A 23,520-nucleotide genomic window follows, 5' to 3' on the forward strand; every position below is an offset into this window, starting at 1 on the left:
TCATGTAATCGAGTTAAGTTTGATAAGGCTTGATCCCTAGTGTCCACTATGTTCGGAGATTGATGTTGCTATGACTTTGCTATGCTTAATGCTTGTCACTAGGGCCCGAGTGCCATGATTTAAGATCTGAACCTATTATGTTTTCATGAATATAAGAGTGTTTTGAATCCTTTCTTGCAAGTCGTAGTCACCTATTACGTGTCATGATCCGCATCCCCCAAGGTGACAGAAATTGGGACTCTTTCCGGTGATTGTCGTAGTTTGAGGAGTTCCTGTATTCACCATGTGTTAATGTTTTGTTCCGGTTCTCTATTAAAAGGAGGCCTTAATATCCCTTAGTTTCCAATAGGACCCCGCTGCCATGCGAGGGTAGGACAAAAGATGTCATGCAAGTTCTTATCGCGAGCACATATGACTATATACGGAACACATGCCTACATTATATTTATGAACTGGAGCTAGTTTTGTGTTGCCCTAGTGTGTAACTGTTACATGGCCAATGTCATCTAAATCATTATCCATCACTGATCCACGTGCCTATGTTTTTCTTATACTGAATCTTGCTAAGTTACTACTGTTACTGCTACTGTCACACTTGCTACTAAATTGCTAGTGTTACTTTTGCTACTAAACTGCTAGTGTCACTACTACTATTTGCCTTGCTACTAAATCATTGCTACAGAGAGATATCCGAGGTGCGGTCGAGTTGACCACTCAACTGTCAAGGCCAATAAATACTCTTTGGCTCCCCTTGTGTCGAACCAATAAATTAGGGTAAAATACTACCTGTGACAACATTCGCGATCCCCTACACTTCTGGGTTATCAACAACCCATTAAAGCACACAAGTTTTGCATAGTATCCTCTCAAGTATTGATTTCCACCATAGTAGATTTAGCATAGTTGACTTTGGGTCCAGTGTATGCAACATAATGCAGTAGAAGGTTTTTCGCATGCATCAACTGTGATGGATCAGTAGGCAGGACCATGATTGTATCATCAGCATACTGAATAATAGGAAAGTCCATGCAATTGGCATGTTGAATTGGGGACTAAATCAGATTATTATGCATAGCTTCATCCATCATGGTTTGAAGAAGATCTGCTGCCAGAACAAATATGAGAGGTGACAAAGGATCACTTTGTATCACACCTTGCTTGCATGAGAATTGCTTTCTTGGGACAACATTTAACAGGACACCAAAGTATCCAGTCTTGTAAATTTACTTGATCGTGATTAAGCATGTCAAAGGCTTTCTCAAAATCAACTTTTAAGAGCACAATATCTTTTCTCGAGTGATGACATTGGTGGAGATATTCATAGGACCATGCAAGGCAATCTTGTATGCATCTTTTATTGAGCAATCCATATTGATTCTTATGAATGATCTTGAGGATTATTTTTTGGTGTGTGTTGGCTAGCAGTTTAGTGGTAATCTTGAGGGTGCAGCTGAGAAGAGAAATGGGTCTGAAATCACGAGGGTATAGAGCTGCATATTTCTTTGGAATCAATGTAATGAAGGAGTAGTTGATACTATGAAGGTTTACCTTGCCATCATAGAAATCCTCAATCAGTTTATAAAAGGCTCGAGCCACAATATCCCAACAAGATTTTAAGAAATCATCATTAAAACCATCTTGGCCTGGAGTTTTGTCATAGGGTAGTTGTTTGACCACCTCATCAATTTCCTCCTTGGAAAAAGGAACTTCCAGATCAAGAAGGAACTTATTATTATGAAGAAGGGGATGCAGTAATAGAGGATTCTCATTAGGTTGTGATTGACCCATTCTTTGTTTGAATGCTCTGAGTAAGATAGTTGTTTGACCCAGTCTAACTTTTCCAGTAAACGAGCTTATTGCATGTTACTCCATGTGAAATTTCTTCCTTTAAGAGGGATCTCCACTAGTGCCAGTTTACTAATTGCTTCATTAAATAGAAACATGTCTAGGATATTACCACCTTCTCTATTTCTGTTGTTTGGATGTCTCACATAATTGAAATCACCAAGTACTAACCAGTTATCTGCATCATCCATTAGTAAGTTCTCAACCAGTTAAGGAAAATGATCCTCTTATATGTTTGACACGGGCCATAAATGTTGGTTAAAATCCACTGCTCTCATGTGTGCTTAGAGGTGAATTCAGTGGTGATGGAGAAATCATTCTTGGTGGTTGTTCTGCCAGTGAAAAGCTGATCATTCCAAACAGTGAGTATCCCTCCTGATGCCCCGATGGAGGGGAGGTAGTCAAATATGTTAAGTTTTCAAGTACAAAAATTCTTTAAGTAGGAGCTGTCAAAAATTTCTCTTTTGGTCTCTTGCAGCGTGAGAATCACACAATCAGATTCAACAATTTTATTAGATAGGGCAAGCCATTTTCTATAATCATTCAATCCTCTAGTATTCCAATTCAGAATGTTCCAGGAGCAATTCATTTAGTAGGAAAGGCAATACATCCAGTTCTTTTAAGTATAGAAACAGAATCCAGAATATGATCGAATACCAACCAGAGTGAAGGGATGGAATTGTTCCACATCATTACATAGGAGGTGGTAAAAGTAGTGTTAAAGAGTTGTGCCATTGGCTGTAACTAGTACTCTTGGCTTTGCTTCTAGCAGTGGGAGCTATGACAGAGCTCCTCTCCTTCTTGTTGCCACTTTTAGGATGTGTTGGCCTTTCATCCTGGTTGAAAACCTTTCAAAAGTAAGAATTCAGATTCTTAATGATTTTTTCAGTTATAGCTCCTGGAATAGGATGACAAGATACACAATTTCTGTCTAGGCACATTTTTTTCCTATATCCTTTCTGAATAGCTTGAAGTCCGCAACTCCTGCTTACCTTAGTTTCTACTAAAGGAGTTTTCTCTTTTCTCTTTTTGTTGCCTTGAGGTGCTGAGGTGGAGGAGGCAGAGTGATCCTCTCTAATACCATTGGATCCTCCTGAGCCCTCGTTTGGTTAAGGGGGATTGGGGAGGTTTTGAGAGGAAAATCCCCGGAAGGGCCAGAAACCCCACAGATCCTCGGGCGCCCATTTGGTAGGAGGGGTTTGCTTAGCCCAATCCCCTCCATTCCCCTTCAATCCCTTCCTATCCATGTGTTTCAAAACCCTCCTCGGGGGACTAGTGGAAGCAAAACTCCCGGGATTTGAGAGGATTGGGTGGAACAAAGGGATTCACCCAATCCCCTGAAATCCCTCCCTCTCAAAACCTCCCCAATCCCCCTTAACCAAACGAGGCCTGAAGGGGTGGCACACCTGTTCTCCTGATCATGGGCTGGTAGATTGGCCTGGCAAATGAATATTGGATCTGAGAGACAGACTTCAGGAATAGAAAAAAGTTTAGTTCTATTAGGAATTGTCGAGCCAAAGAATGTCCAATCCATCTATCATCCTAGAACAGAAAACAATGATCAATTACAACAGTGCAAGTCGCCACCTCCTTATAGGGTAGGATTAATTTCAAATGGGATTTCCACCAGAATGAGCCTGCAAGTTTTCAATGAGGTGTGGCAGTAGGATAGTGAGTTTCTCAAAAAAGGGCTTTAGCGTATTTTGACAAAAAAGACTGTAATGCTTTGTTTCATTAACACAATACTCTCACCGGTCCTTTTTACTCTGCATATAAGAACCATCTGAAATCAAACTTCATAAAATTTGACCATACTTGCATGAAAAAATATCAACATATGTAATACTAAAATTTAAAAATATGAAAACTAAATTTAATGATGTTTATTTCATATTGTGAAGGTTGGTATTTTTTTTCTCTCCGTAAAGTTGGTCAAACTTTATGGGACTTCACACAAATCTTATATGTGAAGTATAAAGGATCGGAAGGAGTACAAGTTGTTGATTCTTGAAGAAAAAAAACATTCTCAATCGATGGTTGTGCAAAGTTTGTGAATCAAAATTTAGGGTTTAAGGAATTCTGTTGTGTTCTACATTTGTTGAGGGTTGCAGTTGTTGTGTGTTGGGAGAGTCGTATGTGCGGTTAAGGAATTTCGTGCTTTGTGGGTAGATCAGTTATGTGTTGTTTGTATCTTTTTTGCTTGGTTTTCCCTAAATTAACTACCAACTCTTTTTTTAATTAATTAGTGAGAAAAATGTTTTTCTTTCGTTTCAAAAAAAATTGCGGTCCGAAGATGTTTGACTTCCATAACTTGTACTACTCTTTTCTATCGTCGGAGATGATTTCTTTTCTGAACACAGTATATATGCAAACGTCCATATATGTTAGAGTTGTGTCGAATATTGTGTACAAGTTAGGTTACAGTTGGACTTGTAGTTGTATTATGTTTAGATAGGATATGGAGTCGTGTCCAAGCACGACACTTGTATCCTAGGCCTTTCATATATAGCGGGGCTAGACACACGATGTAACATATGCTAACATAATAGCACGGGCACGCAAGGGAGCCGGCGGCGTGTGCCGGTGCCCAAGACGGTCAGGGTGCGGTATTGTGATGGTGTCACGGGGAGGAGCGCCCGTAGTCATGCCCCGGGAATGTAGCCATATCGGTGAACCTCGTTAACAAATCTCGGTGTCGTGCTCGTGTGATTGCATGGTCCTCGGATGATCGACGGTGTGTCTCGGATTTATTTTAACAATATACACACGCATACACTTATCCCTATGAACGCACACACCCACATCATACCCATGTGAGCACATTCGAAAGACTGATCCGACGTATCATCTTGAAATAAATCCAGAAATAATGTAAGCACCAGGACTTAAATCCTGATGAGATGGGGATGCCACTATCTTTATAATCATTCAATCATAGCTTGGTTTGCATCGTCATAGATGATCAATATGTATTGTACTACACTTGTACTGCTCTTTTCTATCGTTGAAGATGATTTCTTTTCTGAACACAGTATAGATGCAAGCGCTCATATACACACGCATACACTTATCTCTATAAACGCACACATGCACATCTTCACTTATCCTTATAAACGCACATACGCACATCCTACCCATGTGAGCACATTCGAGAGACTGATCCGACGTATCATCTTGAAATAAATCCAGAAATAATGTAAGCACCAGGACTTGAATCTTGATGAGATGGGGATGCCACTATCTTTATAATCATCCAATCACAGCTTGGTTTGCATCGTCGGAGATGATTGATATGCATTGTACTACACTTTCTGTTTCTAAGTATAAGACGTCTTACATTTTAAAAACAGAGGTAACGCTTGCTACGTAGCAAGTCGGTATACACATTCTCATCTGATGGATGTACAAAGTTTGTGAATCAAAATTATGAGCCAGCACTGCAAACATGTCAAGCATGCGAGAAACTACATACACAAGGTAATGTATTTTTAACCTCAAAAAGAACGTGGACATTCATAATGCCCCTCTCCTCTTGTAATTAATTAAGCTCACTCTCTATCTGAAACAGAGCTAATATACAGACAACCCTGTGTGTGTGTGCGCGCGCGCCCAATGCTAGCTTTCCGCCGTTCTCCACGATCCCGCGTCAACCGTGGGTGAGCTGACCCTTTCCTGCCCGTGCGAGCTGCTGTCGCTAACAGGGACGGTGGCGCGTGCCTGGTCGTAGGCGATGCCGAGGTTTCTGAGCCGGTTGAGCTCCGGCAGTACGACGGTGCCGAGGTCCGGTCGGTCCCTCCGCCGCATCTCCGTGCACTTGAGCGAGAGCTTGGCGAACCCCAGCGCGTCCTCGACGGGCCAGTCCTTGATGGTGACGTCGAGCATCTGTGCGAAGGTTCCGGACTCGATGGCCTTCTCGACATGATGCGTCAGCCCCATGGGCGGCCGCGCGGTGATCACCTGCAGCAGCAGCACGCCGAGAGAATAGATGTCCGACTTGACGCCTAGCTTGCCCGTTTGCTGGTACTCCGGGTCAATGTAGCAGAAGGTGCCCGCCGTCGCCGTGAGCCGGTACTGCGTCACGCTGTCCGCCACCGCCGGTGGCACGAGGCGCGCCAGCCCGACGTCGCTGATCTTGCTCACGTAGTTGCGGTCCAGCAGGATGTTGGCCGGCTTGAGGTCTCGGTGCACCAGCGGCTCCGGCTTGGTCTGGTGAAGGAAGAGCAGAGCCGTCGCGATCTCAGCCGAGATCCTGAACCGCTGACTCCAGGGGAGCGTCGGCGTGCCGCCACGACGGAACAGGCGGTCCTCGAGGCTGCCATTCTCCATGTACTCGTAGACGAGGCAGCCGTACTCGGGACAGGCACCGAGGAGTAAGACCATGTTGGGGTGGCGGATGCAGCTGAGCACCTCCACCTCCTGCTGGAACTGCTTACGCCCTTGCTGGGCGTCCGGGCGGAGCACCTTGATGGCAACCGGAGTGTGGTCGAGGCTGGCGCTGTAGACGGGGCCGTAGCCGCCCTCCCCGATCTTGAGACTCTCGGAGAAGCGTTCGGTGGCGATCTCGATCTCGTCGATGTTGTACTTACGGTAGCGGAAGTCGTGGTTGGCGATGGCGTCCAGGGCGCGCACCTTCTCGTCGGCCTCCCGGCGCGCGCGCACCTCAGCGTTGCGGCGTCGCTGTGCCTCCAGGTCGGCCAGGCGCTGCGCGGCCTCGGCAGCCTCCATGGCGGCCCGGCACTTGACCTTCTCCATCTCGGCCAGCGCCAATGCGGCTTCCTCCGCCTGACGGGCCTCCTCTAGGCGCCGCGCCTCCTCCATCTTGAGCAGGTGCATCTCCTTGGCCCTCTGCTTGGCGCTGATGGCCTCTTTGCATGCTGCGTTGTACATGTCCATGGTCTGCTTCAGCTCCAGCTTGAGCCGCCTCATCTCCGCCTCCACCTCGCGCTGGGCCTTGTACATGTACATGACCAGTACCACCGCCGCGCGCGTAAGCAGGCAAGGCATCGATCGGAAGTACTCCTACGTAGTTAAACAGCAAGCAGGACGGGGACGGGGGGAACTCACGGCGGAGAGAGGCGAGCCGGATTCCCGGGGGCTGAGGGAGAGCGCGTCGAGGTTCTCGCCAAAGTCCATGGAGGAGAAATGAATGGCCTGTGCGAAGTCGGGGTCGAGGTTGGACGGGTCGTGGGAGTTGGTCCGCAGCGTGGAGCGGTAGGAGCCGTCGGTGCTGTCCATCCTTCCGGACAGAAGGAGGGGCTTGGTGGTCGCAGACGCCGCCAGGGGGCGCTCGCGGAACGGCGGGCGCGTGGTGAGCTCGGGCCTGTCGATGGAGCGCCTGCTGCAGGAGATCATAGACTCCGGCATGACCGGCGGCAGCTGGCTCCTGGAGCTCCTCCTGGAGTAGGTGGCGAGGACGAAGTCGCTGTCGTCGGCCGGCACGCCGCACTTGGCGAGCCTGACGTTGACGGGCTTGCCCTTGGCAACGACGTAGATGTTGCAGTAGTCGGGCGCGCCCTTCATGAGGCTGGAGGGCACGTCGGGGTTCTTCCACTTCTTGGTGAAGGCGTTCCTGTTGGATGCGCCGAGCGCGATGCTCTGAATCTTGTTAGCACTGATGTAGTCTATGATGGCCTTGGAGATGTCTGCCTCTTCCAGTATCACCTCGGATTCTAGCACCTGCAGTGAGTCTCTGTTTGGATTATTCTTTCCGCATAAACCTGTAAAAAATACTTCCTCCATATCACAATACTTACTTGTTGTTGAACCTAGTTCCCGTCAACAACAACAGAGGGGAGTGCAGTGACTACGTGCATGCATGCCATGACTACGTCTACGTGCTTGATCAGTGAGACTGCAGGATGCATGCATGGCTTACCCCATTCCTAGAACAGAATCCTCTGAAGGGGACAAAGATCTCCTTCATTTCAGCCTCCAGCGCGTCCTGCGTCGTCTCAGCCATGGCAAATCCATCTACGCAACATCATTTGGGTACGTTGTTGCACTAGCTTTATGGGAGAAAATTAACAAGAGCCGATGTGGCCAAAGTTTTTTTTTCTTTTTTTTCTTTTTGAGGGGGCCAAAGTTAGGACGTACGGTTGGCTGCAGGATGGTGGGCCGCCACGTGGAGGAGGATGATATGGGAGGCGCCGGAGAGGAGGTGGTCGACCACCCATTTCATGGCCAGTTGGCTGTTCCGGTCCCGGTCGATGGCAACGACGATGGTCGACGCCGGCTGGTGCAGGCTCGGCGGCGAGGTCAGCCGGTGCTCCTCGGGGCTCAGGGGGCTTCCTTGCATCATCGTACTCTGGCCGGCCGGTTCCACAGGGAATGGATGCCGGCAATCAGTTGGATGGATGGATGGATGTCAATCAAATGTTACAATAGCAAGGAGAGGCAGAGAGGTTGAGGGAGCGACGGAAGCTCCTCTTCCTCCTGCTCCCTTCCTTGCCTACAAAGATCCTCCCCGTGCATGCCGCCGTTAAATTACCTAGGGGGGAGGGGGTACCAGATTAGACTAGCACCTTTGGCTATTCTTGCACGCCCCCCACTTTTGGCTCCCAGAGCAAGCCTAAAGTTAAACCAGGGGAGAGTAAAAAAAATGGCCACTTCAACTATACAAGATCCACACTTTACTCCACTACTAGGCATAGGCAGGCAACACATGGCAGGCCAACATCTCTAACTATGTTATGTACAACTACAAAACTGTACACTCTCTAGATTTCGCGCAGACTAGTAAAATGAATGGTTTTACAAGGTCAGGTAGGTCCTGATCATTGCTGAACCAGTGGGGTCCGAGAGGAGGTGTCTGACGAGGTTCATTCGCAAATTGTTTGGCGCAATTGCAAACATGTAGAGTGCAAACAGCATGAGATCCACTGACGACAGCGTCGAACCAAGGAATCCTCGCCACATCCTGTTCAAAAGATCGATCCATCAAATGTCACGCGAAAGGAAATACGTACTACTTGGTCAAAATTATATTTTACCAATGGAAAGATACACGTCCTTGCCCTTGCGTACTCACGAAAAAGGAAATACAGTACTATTTAGTCCGGGACCTGAAAACAAGCAATACATGCGTAGAGCGGGTATAATTACCATTTGGGTAACCGGAAAAAGGTTTCGAAGAACGTTTGGATGCCTTCGTTATCCAGTTGAATTATCAAGGCCAATCCAAAGAGGAAGAATGAGCGTTGACGTTTCCGTTCTTGAGGCCATAGTGTTCCCCATGCTGAAATATCAGACAGTGGTTAGCAGCAGACACTTGTCCTCATTTCTCCTATTCCGCACAACATCTTGAAGTGATTTTATTCTATCTGTTGAACACAGTAAACAAGGGAAGAAATCTGTACCAAGCATTGATGGACTGGACATTTCAGAACTTCCAGGCAAATATTGTCCAGAATAGACACGATTTCCTAAGATATCAGATATCACAGAAGCATATCTTGGAGCTTCAGACAAAGATCTGACCACCGAGTATCCTACGAATTTTCTACAATATTGTGAATATGCATGTCAAATAATAAGGAATGACGAGTTTAAATTGAGGATTTGTACGTACCAGTTGCAGGGTGGACCATACTCGCTGCAGCACCAAATGCAAGATTTTTCTGGTCTGTGTTAGGTAAGGATCCTCCAACAGGAATATAAGACCACTCCTGAAATCAAGACTCAACCGAAATTCAGCACACCTGTGCAAGATAAACCAGTATGGATATCAACTTCAAATTCGTTACCTCCTCGTATACTTTTAGGATACGGACTCCCATCGCATCCAACCGAGACATCAACCTCTTCTTAAGGAGATCAAAGGGCATTGCATCTTTTGAAGCTAAGCATGTTTCCTGTGGCAAATTACCTTGGTCAGTGACCTGTCGTTGTGGAAACGTGTCCATTACAGAAATACAGTGCTAAAAAAATCGATATAGACCTCAAAGAAAACTCGTGTGGATGACATGGCCATGGCATAAAGAAATGTTGGATTGGCTTCCTCAGGGTGTGAGAACTTCTCTTTGAAACAATCTCTGTAGTCCATGAAGACCATTAAGCTGGGATCATACGGATATCTTTCAACCTGAAAATTTGAGATCATTCTGAAAAATTGAACTGGGGCACAAACAACGTATGAATTTCTCAGTTCGAATGGCATGAATGAAGTGAAATATGCTAATCATGAAGCAAACCACGAATCACAAGGAGCACTTTGTGCAGGGTTGCTGTGTACCTCGACTTCTACACCGTACGCAGTCTGCACACAAACACGTGGTCCTCCAACCTCATACTCTAGAAGCTTACCAGATGCTGCTCCAGATGCAACAATGGCAAGCCTGCAAAGTATCTTGCGGTCCCTTCCACAATATACTACTCGATGTCCATCTGGAGATTCTATTATCTGTTCAACCTTTGAGTTGAGGTATGTAACACCAACTTCATGGCATCTGCCAATAATTTAATTATCGTCACTAGGAATAATCATATATATCATGCTGCCTGATGTGACCAAATTTCAAGATCATTATGATAGAATGTACCTTCTCAGCAACTCCTCGTGCAGCAAGTCTCGGTCCACCCGGCCATATGCTCGGCCAATCATTATCGGCTTGTTACGGTCTAGGTATACGACAGTATCCTTCCAGACATGCTCAATGCAGCTCTCCAGGCCGAGATCTGAGAAATAAAAAGATAAAAACGTCTTATTTTAAAATAATGCTGGTAAAGATGTTATCCAAGCATGCCGCTGCATTTCACAGAAGCAAATAATGTTCTACCATTGAATTCGTCCTCCCATACACCGTAATTGTTTGTGAATGGAAGATCAGGGCCAATGAGACCAACAGTGAGTCCTTTCTTTGCAGATTCTGCAGCCAGAGATAGGCCGGCTGGACCACAGCCAATAATAACCAAATCAAGTACTGAAGTTTCATCAGCTATAGGCAACAGCTGCAAGGAAAGATTCAGAAGACATAATCAACTATTTGAGGGATGGTACAAGACACAAACTGTTTACACAATGATGATGAACTTTGAAACTTCACTAATTAACCTTGAAGAAAAAGAACTGAACAGAATATCAGTAAAAGAAGGACTGAAACATTCTTAGTAAAAATGAAAGAATGGTAAAGTAACTGGTCCCACCAAAATTTTGCATTGGTCCCATTGTTATGTGTAATTTCCCGTAATTTTATTTTTGTCACTCCTCGTAACTCCTATTTTTTCACCGTCGGATTAGTGTGGATAGACGGCATGTAAACTCGCGAATCACCGTAACACTTGTAACACGGTGTATTTATTTTTCAGTCATTTTTTTAGAACCAGGCTGAGAGCTTTGTTTCCTCGTAATAAACACAGGCAACAAATTCAAACCACCATATAGGTAAAATTAGGACATTAAGCCACTAAGATCCAGGTCTTGCTACGTAGGAATTATCGAATTATATATTAGTGAAAGGGCAATTTACCTTCACCAACAAGCATATCAAATTTGTTTGGTAATTGGTTGGGAGGTATTAACCATAATCTGATGGGTCAAATCCGCGTGGGAATTTGTGCCATTCTTTGGGCAATTTGGAATTGCCAGAATGATTGTGCTTTTAACCGATCATCTATTCCAAAAAAATTGCAGGTTATCTTCAGAGCTATGGCGCCAATCCATATGTGGTCATCACTGCAACATGTGGACGTGCAGGGGCCTATGGCCTTTCGGTGCTGCCGTCTGGAAACGGTTGCACGGGCTTTGTTCAACCAACTTGGTTGCCATGCCAGTAGCGATTATGTGTATTGAGTATATTTCGCATGTATCTTGTATACCTAGCCAACCTCCTACTTCCTTGTATAGTTGAGGTTGTGGCCCATCTTATACATATATACGTGCGTTTGCACCCGATCAATACATCGAGAGCTGCATCCTATTCCTCTACATGGTATCAGCCTAAAGCCGATCCTACCCTAGCCGCCGTCGCGCCTACCCTAGCCGCCGCCTTGCCGCGCCTCCTCGCAGCCGCCGCTACTCCCCGCGTTGCCACCCCCACCGGCGGCTTCGCGTCTCTTCCCACCCGCGTAGCCGCCACCTCTCGGTCGTGCCGCTCTAAACCCTAACCCTACCCGCGCCGCCGCTCCACCCTAGCCACCGCCGCCATGTCTTCCTCCGGTCGCAGCAACAATCCCTTCGGCTCCTCCTTCTCCTCTGACTCCGAGGTTCCCAACGCCACCCACATCCGCAACGTTCCTCTCTCCGATCACGTTCCCGTCAAGCTCTCCTACAAGGAGGCTAACTACTACGCCTGGAAGACCTACTTCAACCTCCTCTTCCGGGAGTACAACCTCGGTGATCACATCGACGGCACCGCCAACCTCCTCGCTATGGGCCGCGACGCCAACTGGATGGCCATTGACGCCGCCCTCATCCGGTGGTTCTTCCTCACCGTCTCGCCGGACATCTTCCACACCGTAGTTCGCGATGGGGACCGACAGGGACGATGCCTACACGGTGTGGACCAAGATCAACGGCCTCTTCACCGACAACAAGTTGCAACGTGTTCTGTTCTTATAGCAGGAGTTCTTTGGGTGTCATCAAAACGACCTCTCCATCGACGCCTATTGTCTTCGGCTCAAGATCCTCTCCGATGAACTCAACGACATCGACTTTAAGATTGGAGATGAGGCGCTCCTCTCCACTCTTACCGCCGGTCTCAACGAGGACTTCGACAACGCCGCCTCCAACCTCACCCTCGTGGTGGATCCCACCTTCGAGCGCGCTATGGCCTATCTCCGACTTGAGGAATGGCAGATGAAGCACACGTGCACCCGCACCGTCCACACCGCCCTCACCGTCGGCCTCTCCCGCGGTAGACCCACGCCCCCCGCGCCGGTTCCGCAGCCGCGCCCTCCGGCCCCGCGGCCAGCTCCTCCGGCCCAGTTCCCGTCGTTCCCACCATAGCCGCTGCAGCTGCAACAGCAGCAGCAGTGCACGGGCGGCAACGGTGGCAATGGCAACCATCGTCGGGCCCGCGGCAGCAACCACAACGGTGGCGGTTTGGGCAATGGCGGTGGCGGCGGCTAGCCGCGCTTCTCCAACACGAGGGCTCCGCCGCCTTGGGGTGGTGGCTATAACCCCTGGACTGGGTCGTGCACGCCCACACCCGGCTCATCAGGTCATGCTTGCCATGCCGCAGTCCGGCTACGGTGCACCTGCGCCGCTCGGCCATGCCGGCCTCCTGGGTCCACCGCCCGCCACCCCCTATGGTTCTTACGGTGGTCCTCACGGGTATCCTGCGATGGACCCATCGCTCCTTGCTGCTCTTCAGCAGCCTCCCGTCACGCCCTACACCGGCGAGGGTGATTGGTTCATCGACACCGGGGCTTCCGCCCACATGGCAGCACATCCGGGTAATCTCTCCATTGCCTTTCCCACGACTACTTCTACCCGCATCATCGTCAGGAATGGTGTTGGCCTCCCCATCTCCCATGTTGGTTCCACTAGTTTCCGCTCATCATCTATGCCACTGTCTCTTCAAGATGTCATTGTTTCTCCTGAGCTTATTCACAACCTAGTTTGTGTTCGTAAACTTTCCAATGATAATTCTGTAACTGTAGAATTTGACGAAGTTGGTTTTTCTGTTAAGGACGCCCGCACCAGGATGGTTCTGCACCGATGTGACAGTCCTGGTGACCTCTATCCAGTTCAGCCGCCATCCTCCACATCCGCCGCTCCCCGAGCTCTTTCCGTTGGTGTTGATCTCTGGCACGCGCGTCTTGGACACCCTAACTCCGCTTCGCTTCGTAAAATAATGAGGAGTTTTTCTTTTACATGTAATAAAACGGATGCTCACTCCTGTGAAGCATGTCGTCTCGACGAACATGTTCGCCTTCCTTTTAGTTCCTCCTCCACAGTTGGGTCTTTTCCATTTGAGCGACTACATTGCGTTGTATGGACATCTCCTGTTTCTAGTCACACTGGTTTCCTTTATTATCTTGTTATTCTAGATGATTACTCTCACTTTGTGTGGACATTTCCTCTTCGTAGGTAGGAAATCTGACGTTCCCGCTACGCTCCGCACCTTCTACTCCTACGTCTCCACACAATTTGGCCGCTCCATACTCGCTCTTCAAACTGACAATGGAAAAGAGTTTCACAATCTCACTGTTCGCACTCTTCTCTCAACACACGACACCATCTTCCGCCGCCTCACTTGCCCTTACACATCCCAACAAAATGGCCGCGTTGAACGCATTCTTTGCACTCTTAACGAGTGTGTTCACACTCTTCTTTTTCATGCCTACATACCTCCACGGTTCTGGCCTGATGCCCTCTCCACCGCCACACTTCTCGTTAACCTTCACCCATGTCGCTCGCGTTGGCATTACTCCCCTCATCATCTTCTTTATGGCACTCCACCCTCCTACGACAGTCTTCGTATTTTCGGTTGTCTTTGCTATCCTACCATTGCGTCTACGACTCCTTACAAACTTGCTCCCCACTCCGTTCCTTGTGTCTTCCTCGATTACCCGGCTAACACCAAAGGTTACCGCTGCTATGACCTTGTGTCCCATCGCGTCATCACCTTCCGGCACGCGTCATCACCTACTTTACACAAACACATGTGGAATCATCTCCGGTGATGGGTGCCCCGCGTCGCCGCCTCGCGCCCGCGCCCTCGGCTGCTGCGTTGTCGGCTGCCTCGTCGCTGGCTACTATGTCGCCGGCTGCCCCGTCTTCATCGGCTAATGCATTGCCGGCTGCTGCGTCAACGGCTGCTACGTCGACGACTGCACTGTCTTCGCCGGCTGCAGGTCCTTCATCACCGCCACCCACAGCCACTCCGGCGCTGACTCCTGTTGGCCCCATTACCCGTGCTCATGCGGGGGTCTTTCGTCCAAGCACTCGTTATGCTTCGGACGAGTATGCATGCACGGCTTCTACCTCGGCGTTGTCACCTCTACCGACATCCGCCCGTGCGGCGCTCCGTGACCCTCTCTGGCTTGCCGCAATGCGGGAGGAGTTCGATGCCTTGCAACGGAACCGGACCTAGCAGCTTGTTCCCCATCCTCGGCACGCTAACGTGATCACCATGAAGTTGGTCTTCAAGCACAAGTTGCGCCCGGATGGCACTCTGGATAGCTACATGGCGTGTTGGGTTGTCCGTGGTTTTCGATAACGTGCTGGCATCGACTTCACCGATACCTTCGCCCCGGTTGTCAAACCCGGGACGGTCCGAACTGCTCTCCAGCTTGCGGTCTCTCGTGCATGGCCAGTGCATCAAATGGATGTCTCCAACGCCTTCCTTCATGGTCATCTTGACGAGCAGGTCTTCTGTCAGCAGCCCACGGGATTCTTAGATCCAAACCTCCCGGATCATGTGTGTCTTCTTTCGCGCTCATTATATGGGCTCAAGCAAGCTCCCCGTGCTTGGTACCAGCGCATTGTGATGTTTCTTCATCGACTTGGCTTTCGCTTCACACGCTCCGATGCTTCGTTGTTCGTGTACCACGAGGGCACTGACACGGCATATCTGCTCCTCTATGTCTACGACATCATCCTGATAGCCTGCACGCTTGGCCTCCTTCGTCGGCTCACTGATCATCTTCGCGCTGAGTTTGCCATCCTGGACCTCGGTCCTTTGCACTACTTCCTTAATGTTGAGCTGGTGCGCCGCGGCGATGGCTTCTTTCTTCATTAGCGGAAGTATGCCCATGAGCTCCTCGACCGCACCGGCATGCTTAATTGCAAACCTGCGCCTACGCCGGTCGATACAAAGGTCAAGCTCTCTGCAACTGACGGTCCGCCTGCTCCCGATGTACCTCTTTACCGGTCCATTGTTGGTGCTCTTCAGTACCTTACTCTCACTCGCCCATTGCTGCAATATGCAGTCCAGCAGGTGTGCCTTCATATGCATGCTCCCCGGGATGCTCACTGGACTGTAGTGAAGCGAATTCTTCGGTACATTCGGGGGTCTATGGACCTTGGCATCACGTTGCATGCCTCCACCGCCACCGACATCACTGCTTACTCAAATGCCGACTGGGCTGGCTGCCCGGACACTCGCCGCTCCACCTCGGGTTATTGTGTCTTCCTTGGACCATCACTCATCTATTGATCGTCCAAGCGATAGCCTACAGTCTCCCATTCCAGTACGAAGGTTGAGTATCGCGTTGTGGCCAACGTCGTCGCCGAGTATTTGTGGCTTCGCTAGTTACTTCTTGAGCTATCATGTCATGTTGATAAGGCCACGATGGTCTAGTGCGGCAACGTGTCGGCCGTCTACCTCTCCGCCAACCTCGTTCACCATCGTCGGACCAAGCATATTGAGCTGGATATTCATTTTGTTCGGGAACAGGCGGCTCTTGGCCATGTCCGTGTCTTACATGTACCTACTTCCCAACAGTTTGCAGATATCATGACCAAGGGCTTGCCCACGACGTCGTTTGAAGACTTCCGGTCCAGTCTTTGCGTCAGCACTGGTGACGCTTCGACTGCGGGGGTGTTTAGTATATTTCGCATATATCTTGTATATCTGGGCCACCTCCTACTTCCTTGTGTAGCTGAGGTTGTGGCCCACCTTGTACATCATATATACGTGCGCTTGCACCTGATCAATACGTCGAGAGTTGCATCATATTCCTCTACAATGTGGATGAGCTATGTATCTTGTTTCTGACTGAGACGGTCGTGTTTTGGTGTAAACCTTTTGGTACTCGATCACTTCGATGTAATTTATGTTTAATAAAATGGTTGTGTGCATCATATGATGCAGATGTACGCCAGAGTTATCCCCTTTTTGAAAAAATATTAGTGAAAGGGTGTTTCCGAAGAAAGCAAGTAAAAGGCATGACACCGGGGTAATAGAATGGGCACCCGAATCAACAAATTCAACATCACGGACCATATACATGTTACTTCCTCCGTCATAGTTTAGAAGGTACAGTTAAATTTACGTGTGTTTTTACAATAGAAAATGTTTAGGCCTGTGCCAATGCAAGTCTCTTAGCGCGGTTTCATAGGCATTTTGCTTATGTGGCACTGTATTTAATGAAGAAAGACAGTGAGGTTGTATCTTAACTAACATACAACCTTGGCATGTGACCATAGGCAAAAAAGAGGTGCTAACCCAATCACATGCATGCACGAGCCACAAATTATTAAATTTAGGTACAATGCATTGTACTAGTTGTTTCTTATGTTTTTATTAAGCATATGCTTACATGCTAAGAGACGATTCATTCACACAGATCTTAGGACGCATTGCATTTACTCCTAGTAGCTAATTAGTACTATTATATACTACTCCCTCCGTCTCAAAATAAGTGTCTCAAGCTTAATACAATTTTATACTAGAGCTAATACAAAGTTGAGACACTTATTCACACAGATCTTAGGACGCATTGCATTTACTCCTAGTAGCTAATTAGTACTATTATATACTACTCCCTCCGTTCCAAAATAAGTGTCCCAAGCTTAATACAATTTTATACTAGAGCTAATACAAAGTTGAGACACTTATTTTGGGACGGAGGGAGTACTTCTATATACATGCGTAGTGTGAATGCTCCGTTGTTCATGCGCCCAAAAGAAAATAGAGCCAATCATGAACCACCTTGGTCCCAGCGCTATGTAAAATACCCCTGTAAACTACTATGGAGGGAGTATCATTTTCCTAAGGTGTAATTAATCAACCGCACGACCCAAGGCATTTCCCGAAGGAGCAATTAATTAACGCAAGACCAAATACATTGTGTACTACTCTTCTCCTGCCAGGAAGGAAGGAATGACAAGCATGGGCAACCCAAGACTATTCGTGCTTTGATTTGTCAAAAATCAGCAACGCCGTGGTAGTACTAGTAGACGTGCATTTGAATGCCACCTGCGTTCTACAGTATAGTATGCAGAAGAGACGCTGCAATAGTGAGATTGATTGCTTTGGCATATTATAGATTTATTTAAAGAACGAACTTTAGTACCATGACTGATTTTTGCGGCTGGTGTTTATGGGAACCCTTTCATTACATCTTTCTAACAGTACAATGTTACATCGCAAGAAAGAAACAGACTAACGTTAGAGATTTTGTTCGCGCTAATTGGGGAAAGAATCTCTCAAGTAGTACTAGTAGTAGTATATTCAAGATCATCAAAGCATGCATAGAAATCAGCAAATAAATAAGGGAAGAAAACAAAGAACAAGATACTACTGGTAGTAGCAGTAGCAGTACATAAAAGGATAGTGGGAGAGACTGAGAGAGTACCTTGGAGGCGATTTTGGACTGGCTTTCCATGGCCTTGGTGGCCTGCATTTGCACGTAGAGCAGCTCACCGCCGCCGCCCTTGACGTAGTCCTCCTCGTCGGCGAAGTCCACCCCCAGCCCCGGCGCCGCCTTCTCGTCGGGTTTCTCCGTGGCCACGCAGCTCGCCTTCAAGCTCCTCCACTGCTCCGCCCCGGGGCCTGGACTCACCCGCCTTCTCCTGGCATCGGCCGCCCGGAGAGGCCGCTGCCCGGCCCAGCGCAACGCGCGGCAGCCGAACGGCGCCGAGATGGCGGCGCCGGTGGACTCCATTGCCCCCGCGGCAGCGCCGGTTGCGGGAATTGCGAGCTGGCTGGCCGGAAGGGGAGGGAGGCGGAGAGGCTAGCGGCCTAGGGAAGAGCGGAGGAGGAGGAGGCTGCTGCTGCTGCTGCTGCTGCTGCGTTCTGGAGCGAGAGGTTTTGGAGAGGGTATCCGGGATATGGCACGTGGCAGACGGCGATTAGGGGCGGCCACATGGAACACGGATATGGTTTCGCTTTGCTTTTGGGAGGGAGGTGCCGAGGGCGTGAGAGGCGAGAGCCTCGCCTCCGTGCCTGCCTCCTCGTCTCACACACTCACACTGTGTGTGTGTAGGCCAGATGCTTCTGGGCTGGGCTGGGCTGGGCCGGGCTGCGGAAGAAATGAGCTTTTTGATCTTTGGCCGAAAAGTTGATCTCGATATGTCTTGCCGTGCATTCTGTTTGGAGCATTCCGAGCAATACGAACGGCACCTCCACCTCTCAAAGCGTCCCCGATATATATGCTCCAAATGCCGGTCTGTAACCAAGTACGTAGTAGATCCATCGCAAAAAAAAAAAAAGTACGTAGTAGATCAGCGCCACGTAACTGAGCAGTTGTCCGCAAGACACTCACGGCAGGCGCAATATACACGCAGTGAAACATTCAGCTTTACAAATAAAGCTCACAACTGTCCAACAGTTCAAACACCGGTTATCACGGCACCGTCCAGCAAACTGTTCGTAAATCGTTCGGACCACAAACAAAACTGACCACGGTTTTAGTGAGTCTCGATAGCCGTAACGTAAGACTCTAATACATTGGACCCACATAAATCCTTTTTTCGAGTCGTTTTCTTCAACTCCGTCTCTACCTTACTTACTTTGTATATGTATCCATAAAAAGGTTGCCGCTGCTACACTATTTTGGTTGTCGTTTAGTTCTTGATGGACCAACACTGTTCCACCAGCCACCTTGTGCTAGAATTTGATCTATATATGGATCAGCCCAATATCATTTTTAGAATTTCTAATAACTTCTAGAGACCCACTTAACTCATCCATGAAAAGGCAATAGCTGAAATAAAAGTTTGATTCCATATTGCTAGTTTGGTAGGAGTTGGACCTTCTTATAAGGGAGGTTATTTCCTTCGCATGTATGAGTATGAGAAAAAAAAATATTTACGCGCGTTCCTCCTTGGTCGGTCGCTTTGGGATTCCGGGATTAAGGGCGTCTTCGGACCACTTATGTGACGTCCTCGATTTGATCGTACGCTAATCATATACACAAATACGTACGACCAAGCTTAAGGACTCACGGGAAGATATCACAACACAACTCTAGACACAAATAAAAACATACGAATTTCATATTACAAGCCAGGGGCCTCGAGGGCTAGAATACAAAAGCTCGATAAACACATGAGTCAGCGGAAGCAACAAATATCTGAGTACATACATGAAACATGAGGTGCCTTAGAAATGGCTAGCACAAAGATACATCGATTGAACGAGGCGAGGGCTCCTGCCTGGGAACCTCCTAACTACTCCTGGTGGTATAGGCGAGGGTCCCGATCTTTCGATGAGATGGTGGCTATCGATTTGGTGGAGATGACTTTGACGATCCGACTACAAACGTGCACGATGTTGCAATCGCTAAACCAACTTCAAGAGGTTATTGACCACGCCGGAGCACGATCATCCTGACTACGAAGGTCTATTCCTGCAAGCAATCGAAGAACAAGCAAGAATATGATATTGCAATATGAATATTGCGAATATAGATGAAGTATTGATAATGGTGGGGATCCGAAAGCGGTCTTAGTTTGGTCGTTGGACACAAACGAAGTACACGAAGTTGCAATGGCTAACTTCTAACTAAACAAATCCCAAGCAAAAAGCTACTAGGTTGATCTACTTATATATGAGCAAAGGGTGGCGGCCAAGGAGGTGGGAGGACATCCCAAGGCACCCTAAAAGTAACCCTATGCCGTACAAGTCATATGGGCCCAAGTGGAGGTGATGCAACACCTATGGACTTGTTGTTTGACTTGGATTCTGGTGCAACATCATATTGTTTGGTTGATATCTCCATGCTCCGTACGAATTTGAAGGTGACTCCAATTGGGCTGGAAAGCACATAAAATCTACTTTGCGGCCCAAAAAGAATCACCCAATTCATAGTCCGGATGTAAAAGTTGTTGGCATTTTGGTACCGGTTATCACGCCATCGTCCAGCAAACTGTCCGTAAATCGTTAGGACCACAAACAAAACTGACCATGGTTTTAGGGAGTCTCGGTAGTCGTCATGTAAGACTCTAACACATTCGACCCACATAAAACACTTTTTCCGAGTCACTTTTCTTCCACTCCGTCTCTGCCTTACTTACTTTGTATATGTATCCATAAAAAATGTTGCCGCTGCTACACTATTTTGGTTGTCATTTAGTTCTTGATGAACCAACACTACTCCACCCAGGCACCTTGTGCTAGAATTTGATCTATATATGGATCAGCCCAATATCATTTTTAGAATTTCTAATAACATCTAGAGACCCATTTAACTCATTCATGAAAGGCAAGAGGTGAGACAAAAGTTTGATCCCATATTGCTAGTTTGGTAGGAGTTGAAACTTCTTATAAGGGCGGTTGTTTCCTCCACATGTATGAGCATGAGAACAAAAGAAACATCCACGCACGCTCCTCCTTGGTCGCTCGCTGGGGGAGTCCAGGATTAAAGGCGTCTTCGGACCACTTATTTGTTCTTGTCGGTCGAACTCCTGGGTCGTCCAACCGTCATTGAAGACACTAAGATCAAGGTGGACTCTTGCGAAGACTTGGCATTCAATCCAAGACAACGTATTAATCTACATATTTATTTACTTAATGTAACCATCGTTGTGTAAATCATAGCGCCCCCTGGTATCTATATAAACCAGAGGTTGTAGTTCATATGGGACTTATGCTCATTACGATTAGGGTTTTAGACCACAACACCCGATCTCGAGATAGATCAACTATGTACTCTACACTACTTCATTTTAATACAACAAGAGTAGGGTTTAGGGTTTTACCTCCATCAAGAGGGCCTGAACCTGGGTAAAACAACATCTCCTTCGTCCCTTGTTACCCATCGATCCAAGATCCATAGTTCGGACCCCCTACTTGAGATCAGCCGGTTTTGACACCAACATTGGTGCTTTCATTGAGAGCCCGATGTGGAACTATTGAAGGATCAACATCCCATCTCATTATCAGCGATGACATCCGCGTTGAGGACATTTTTGTCCCTAGACAAATCTTCGGGTTCGGCAACATTGTGCTACATGTCAATCCAACCGGTCGCTTAGACCGGATCGGAAGCCTTGCCCCCGATCACGAGATCAAGTTTGGGAACTTAGAGTTCGTCGGCGATTCCCGGGGAGACCTTATTTTTACAACACCTTTCACCCTCGATGACTCGACATCGGAGGGGGCGGATCTCGTCCTCGAGGTGACTCTCGACCATGCTCCGACCTCGAGGCCCGAGCCCGATACCTTATGCAGATCACCTTCGGGTGAACGCTGCTCTCGCACGACTCCTAATGTTCGGATGACAACGCCACCTCGGGTTAGCCCCGCGGACTCACATAACATGGAGGCCATGAGTGTTACAGAATAAAACAAGCCACTCGGTCGAATTCAGGCCATGGGAGTATCCCACCACCAACCATCGATCTACGACGAGATCGGGATCAGACCCGATGACAGGAGAATTCACTTCCCACCTATCACTCACTTGATTGCCACCATTGAGAAACCGATGGAAGGTTCTCCCTCCCGATCATCAGAACTCAGAACTGTTTATATCCTGGTATCTAATAACACGAATTCTCCAGGTGGTCCGGCAATCGAGTTACGCCCCAAACTCAATTCGGGGCGCGAGCAGTCATGTCCGGTCGATCATCCGGGCTCTGAACCCGGCGCTCCAGACTCCTCAATAGTGTCGGTCACAATTGGCGACACCAAAGACGTGTGTTCCATTGAAATGCCAAAACAATTCCCGCCCACCTCCCAATCTAGGCGCCATTTGAGCATCAAAGAAAAGCCTAGCATGCGGGACCTCCACCGCGTCCGGCAAAAGACAGGGGAAACAGTCCAACACTTTTGGGCTAGATTTCTACCGACCACAAACCAGATACCGAACGGTAGCATCCACGATATTATAGACATATTCCGACATAACTGCCACGAGGAGGGTATCCTAAATGCCCTGGTGCGCCGCCGCATACAAAGCCTTACCGAGCTTTCTACATTGATACGTAAATAATTTGCCATGGAAAGCACCTGGCAGTCTAATGAACTGCAAGTGGAATCAATCCATATAGAGCGGCCAGAGAAGCTCGAAGGAACCGCGTGCCCCAATAACGACTGATCGATTGCGTGCCTTCGGGGAAGAAGAACAAACCCCTTGACGGATCCCAAACCGTACTTGATAAACTATTATACATCCCATGTCCTATACATTCCGCATTACTCAACACTGGCTCGACTTGCATGCTTCGAGCTTGTTGGGTCGCGAGGGACGTGGCCAAAAGTGGAGAGGCTATCCTCGGGACCCAACCACTTCAAGGGCATTCATCCAAGATGCCACATAACAGTGCCAATGTACTCACAATTTATGAGACTTTCTCCTCAAATAATCAATGGAAAAGAGCTCTTCGAGAAACCGACCAAGTATTCCTCGTGGCAGCAACAAATTCTTGGACAAACATGCCTATAATCTTCATGGAGGAAGACCGCCATGGAATATGTTCTAACCGAACACCTACCGCACTAGTCCTCAATCCCATTATAGATGGTTTTAAACTATCCAAAGTACTAATGGATGGCAGCACTGGCTTAAACCTCATTTATGAGGATACCTTGAACAAAATGCAGTTCGACAGATGCCGCGTCGTACGGAGCAACACAACCTTTCGAGGAATTATCCCTGAAAGAGAAGCGCGATGCACATGCCGAGTCTCCCTCGATGTAGTATTCGGCACCTACGAGAATTATAGGTCTGAAGAACTCATCTTTCATATCATACCCTTCAAAAGCGGCTGTCACGCTCTTTTGCGACAAGAGGCCTTCACCAGATTTCAGGCCAAAGCGCATTATGGGTACATGAAACTCAAAA

The 23,520-nt window shown here is 48.0% G+C and overlaps 2 protein-coding genes across 2 annotated transcripts; both read right to left on the reverse strand.

Annotated features, from left to right (window-relative positions):
- Positions 1 to 5,193: 5,193 nt before the first annotated feature.
- LOC123443766 (U-box domain-containing protein 35-like) lies at positions 5,194 to 8,339 on the reverse strand. Its single transcript, XM_045120292.1, has 4 exons — positions 7,939 to 8,339; positions 7,721 to 7,815; positions 6,910 to 7,521; positions 5,194 to 6,795 (listed from the first exon to the last, which is right to left on the reverse strand). The coding sequence occupies exons 1-4, from the start codon at positions 8,141 to 8,143 to the stop codon at positions 5,461 to 5,463; spliced, it is 2,247 nt and encodes a 748-aa protein (XP_044976227.1). The 5' UTR covers positions 8,144 to 8,339; the 3' UTR covers positions 5,194 to 5,460.
- A 98-nt stretch (positions 8,340 to 8,437) lies between these two features.
- On the reverse strand, positions 8,438 to 18,599 carry LOC123443767 (lycopene epsilon cyclase, chloroplastic). Its single transcript, XM_045120293.1, has 10 exons — positions 18,088 to 18,599; positions 10,620 to 10,791; positions 10,383 to 10,518; positions 10,076 to 10,289; positions 9,782 to 9,925; positions 9,588 to 9,695; positions 9,413 to 9,509; positions 9,201 to 9,332; positions 8,947 to 9,079; positions 8,438 to 8,761 (listed from the first exon to the last, which is right to left on the reverse strand). Exons 1-10 carry the CDS (start codon positions 18,394 to 18,396, stop codon positions 8,596 to 8,598), a joined length of 1,611 nt encoding a protein of 536 aa, XP_044976228.1. The 5' UTR covers positions 18,397 to 18,599; the 3' UTR covers positions 8,438 to 8,595.
- Between the last annotated feature and the right edge of the window lie 4,921 nt (positions 18,600 to 23,520).

Source organism: Hordeum vulgare, chromosome 3H (genome assembly GCF_904849725.1).
Source record: "Hordeum vulgare subsp. vulgare chromosome 3H, MorexV3_pseudomolecules_assembly, whole genome shotgun sequence".
NCBI lineage: Eukaryota > Viridiplantae > Streptophyta > Magnoliopsida > Poales > Poaceae > Hordeum > Hordeum vulgare.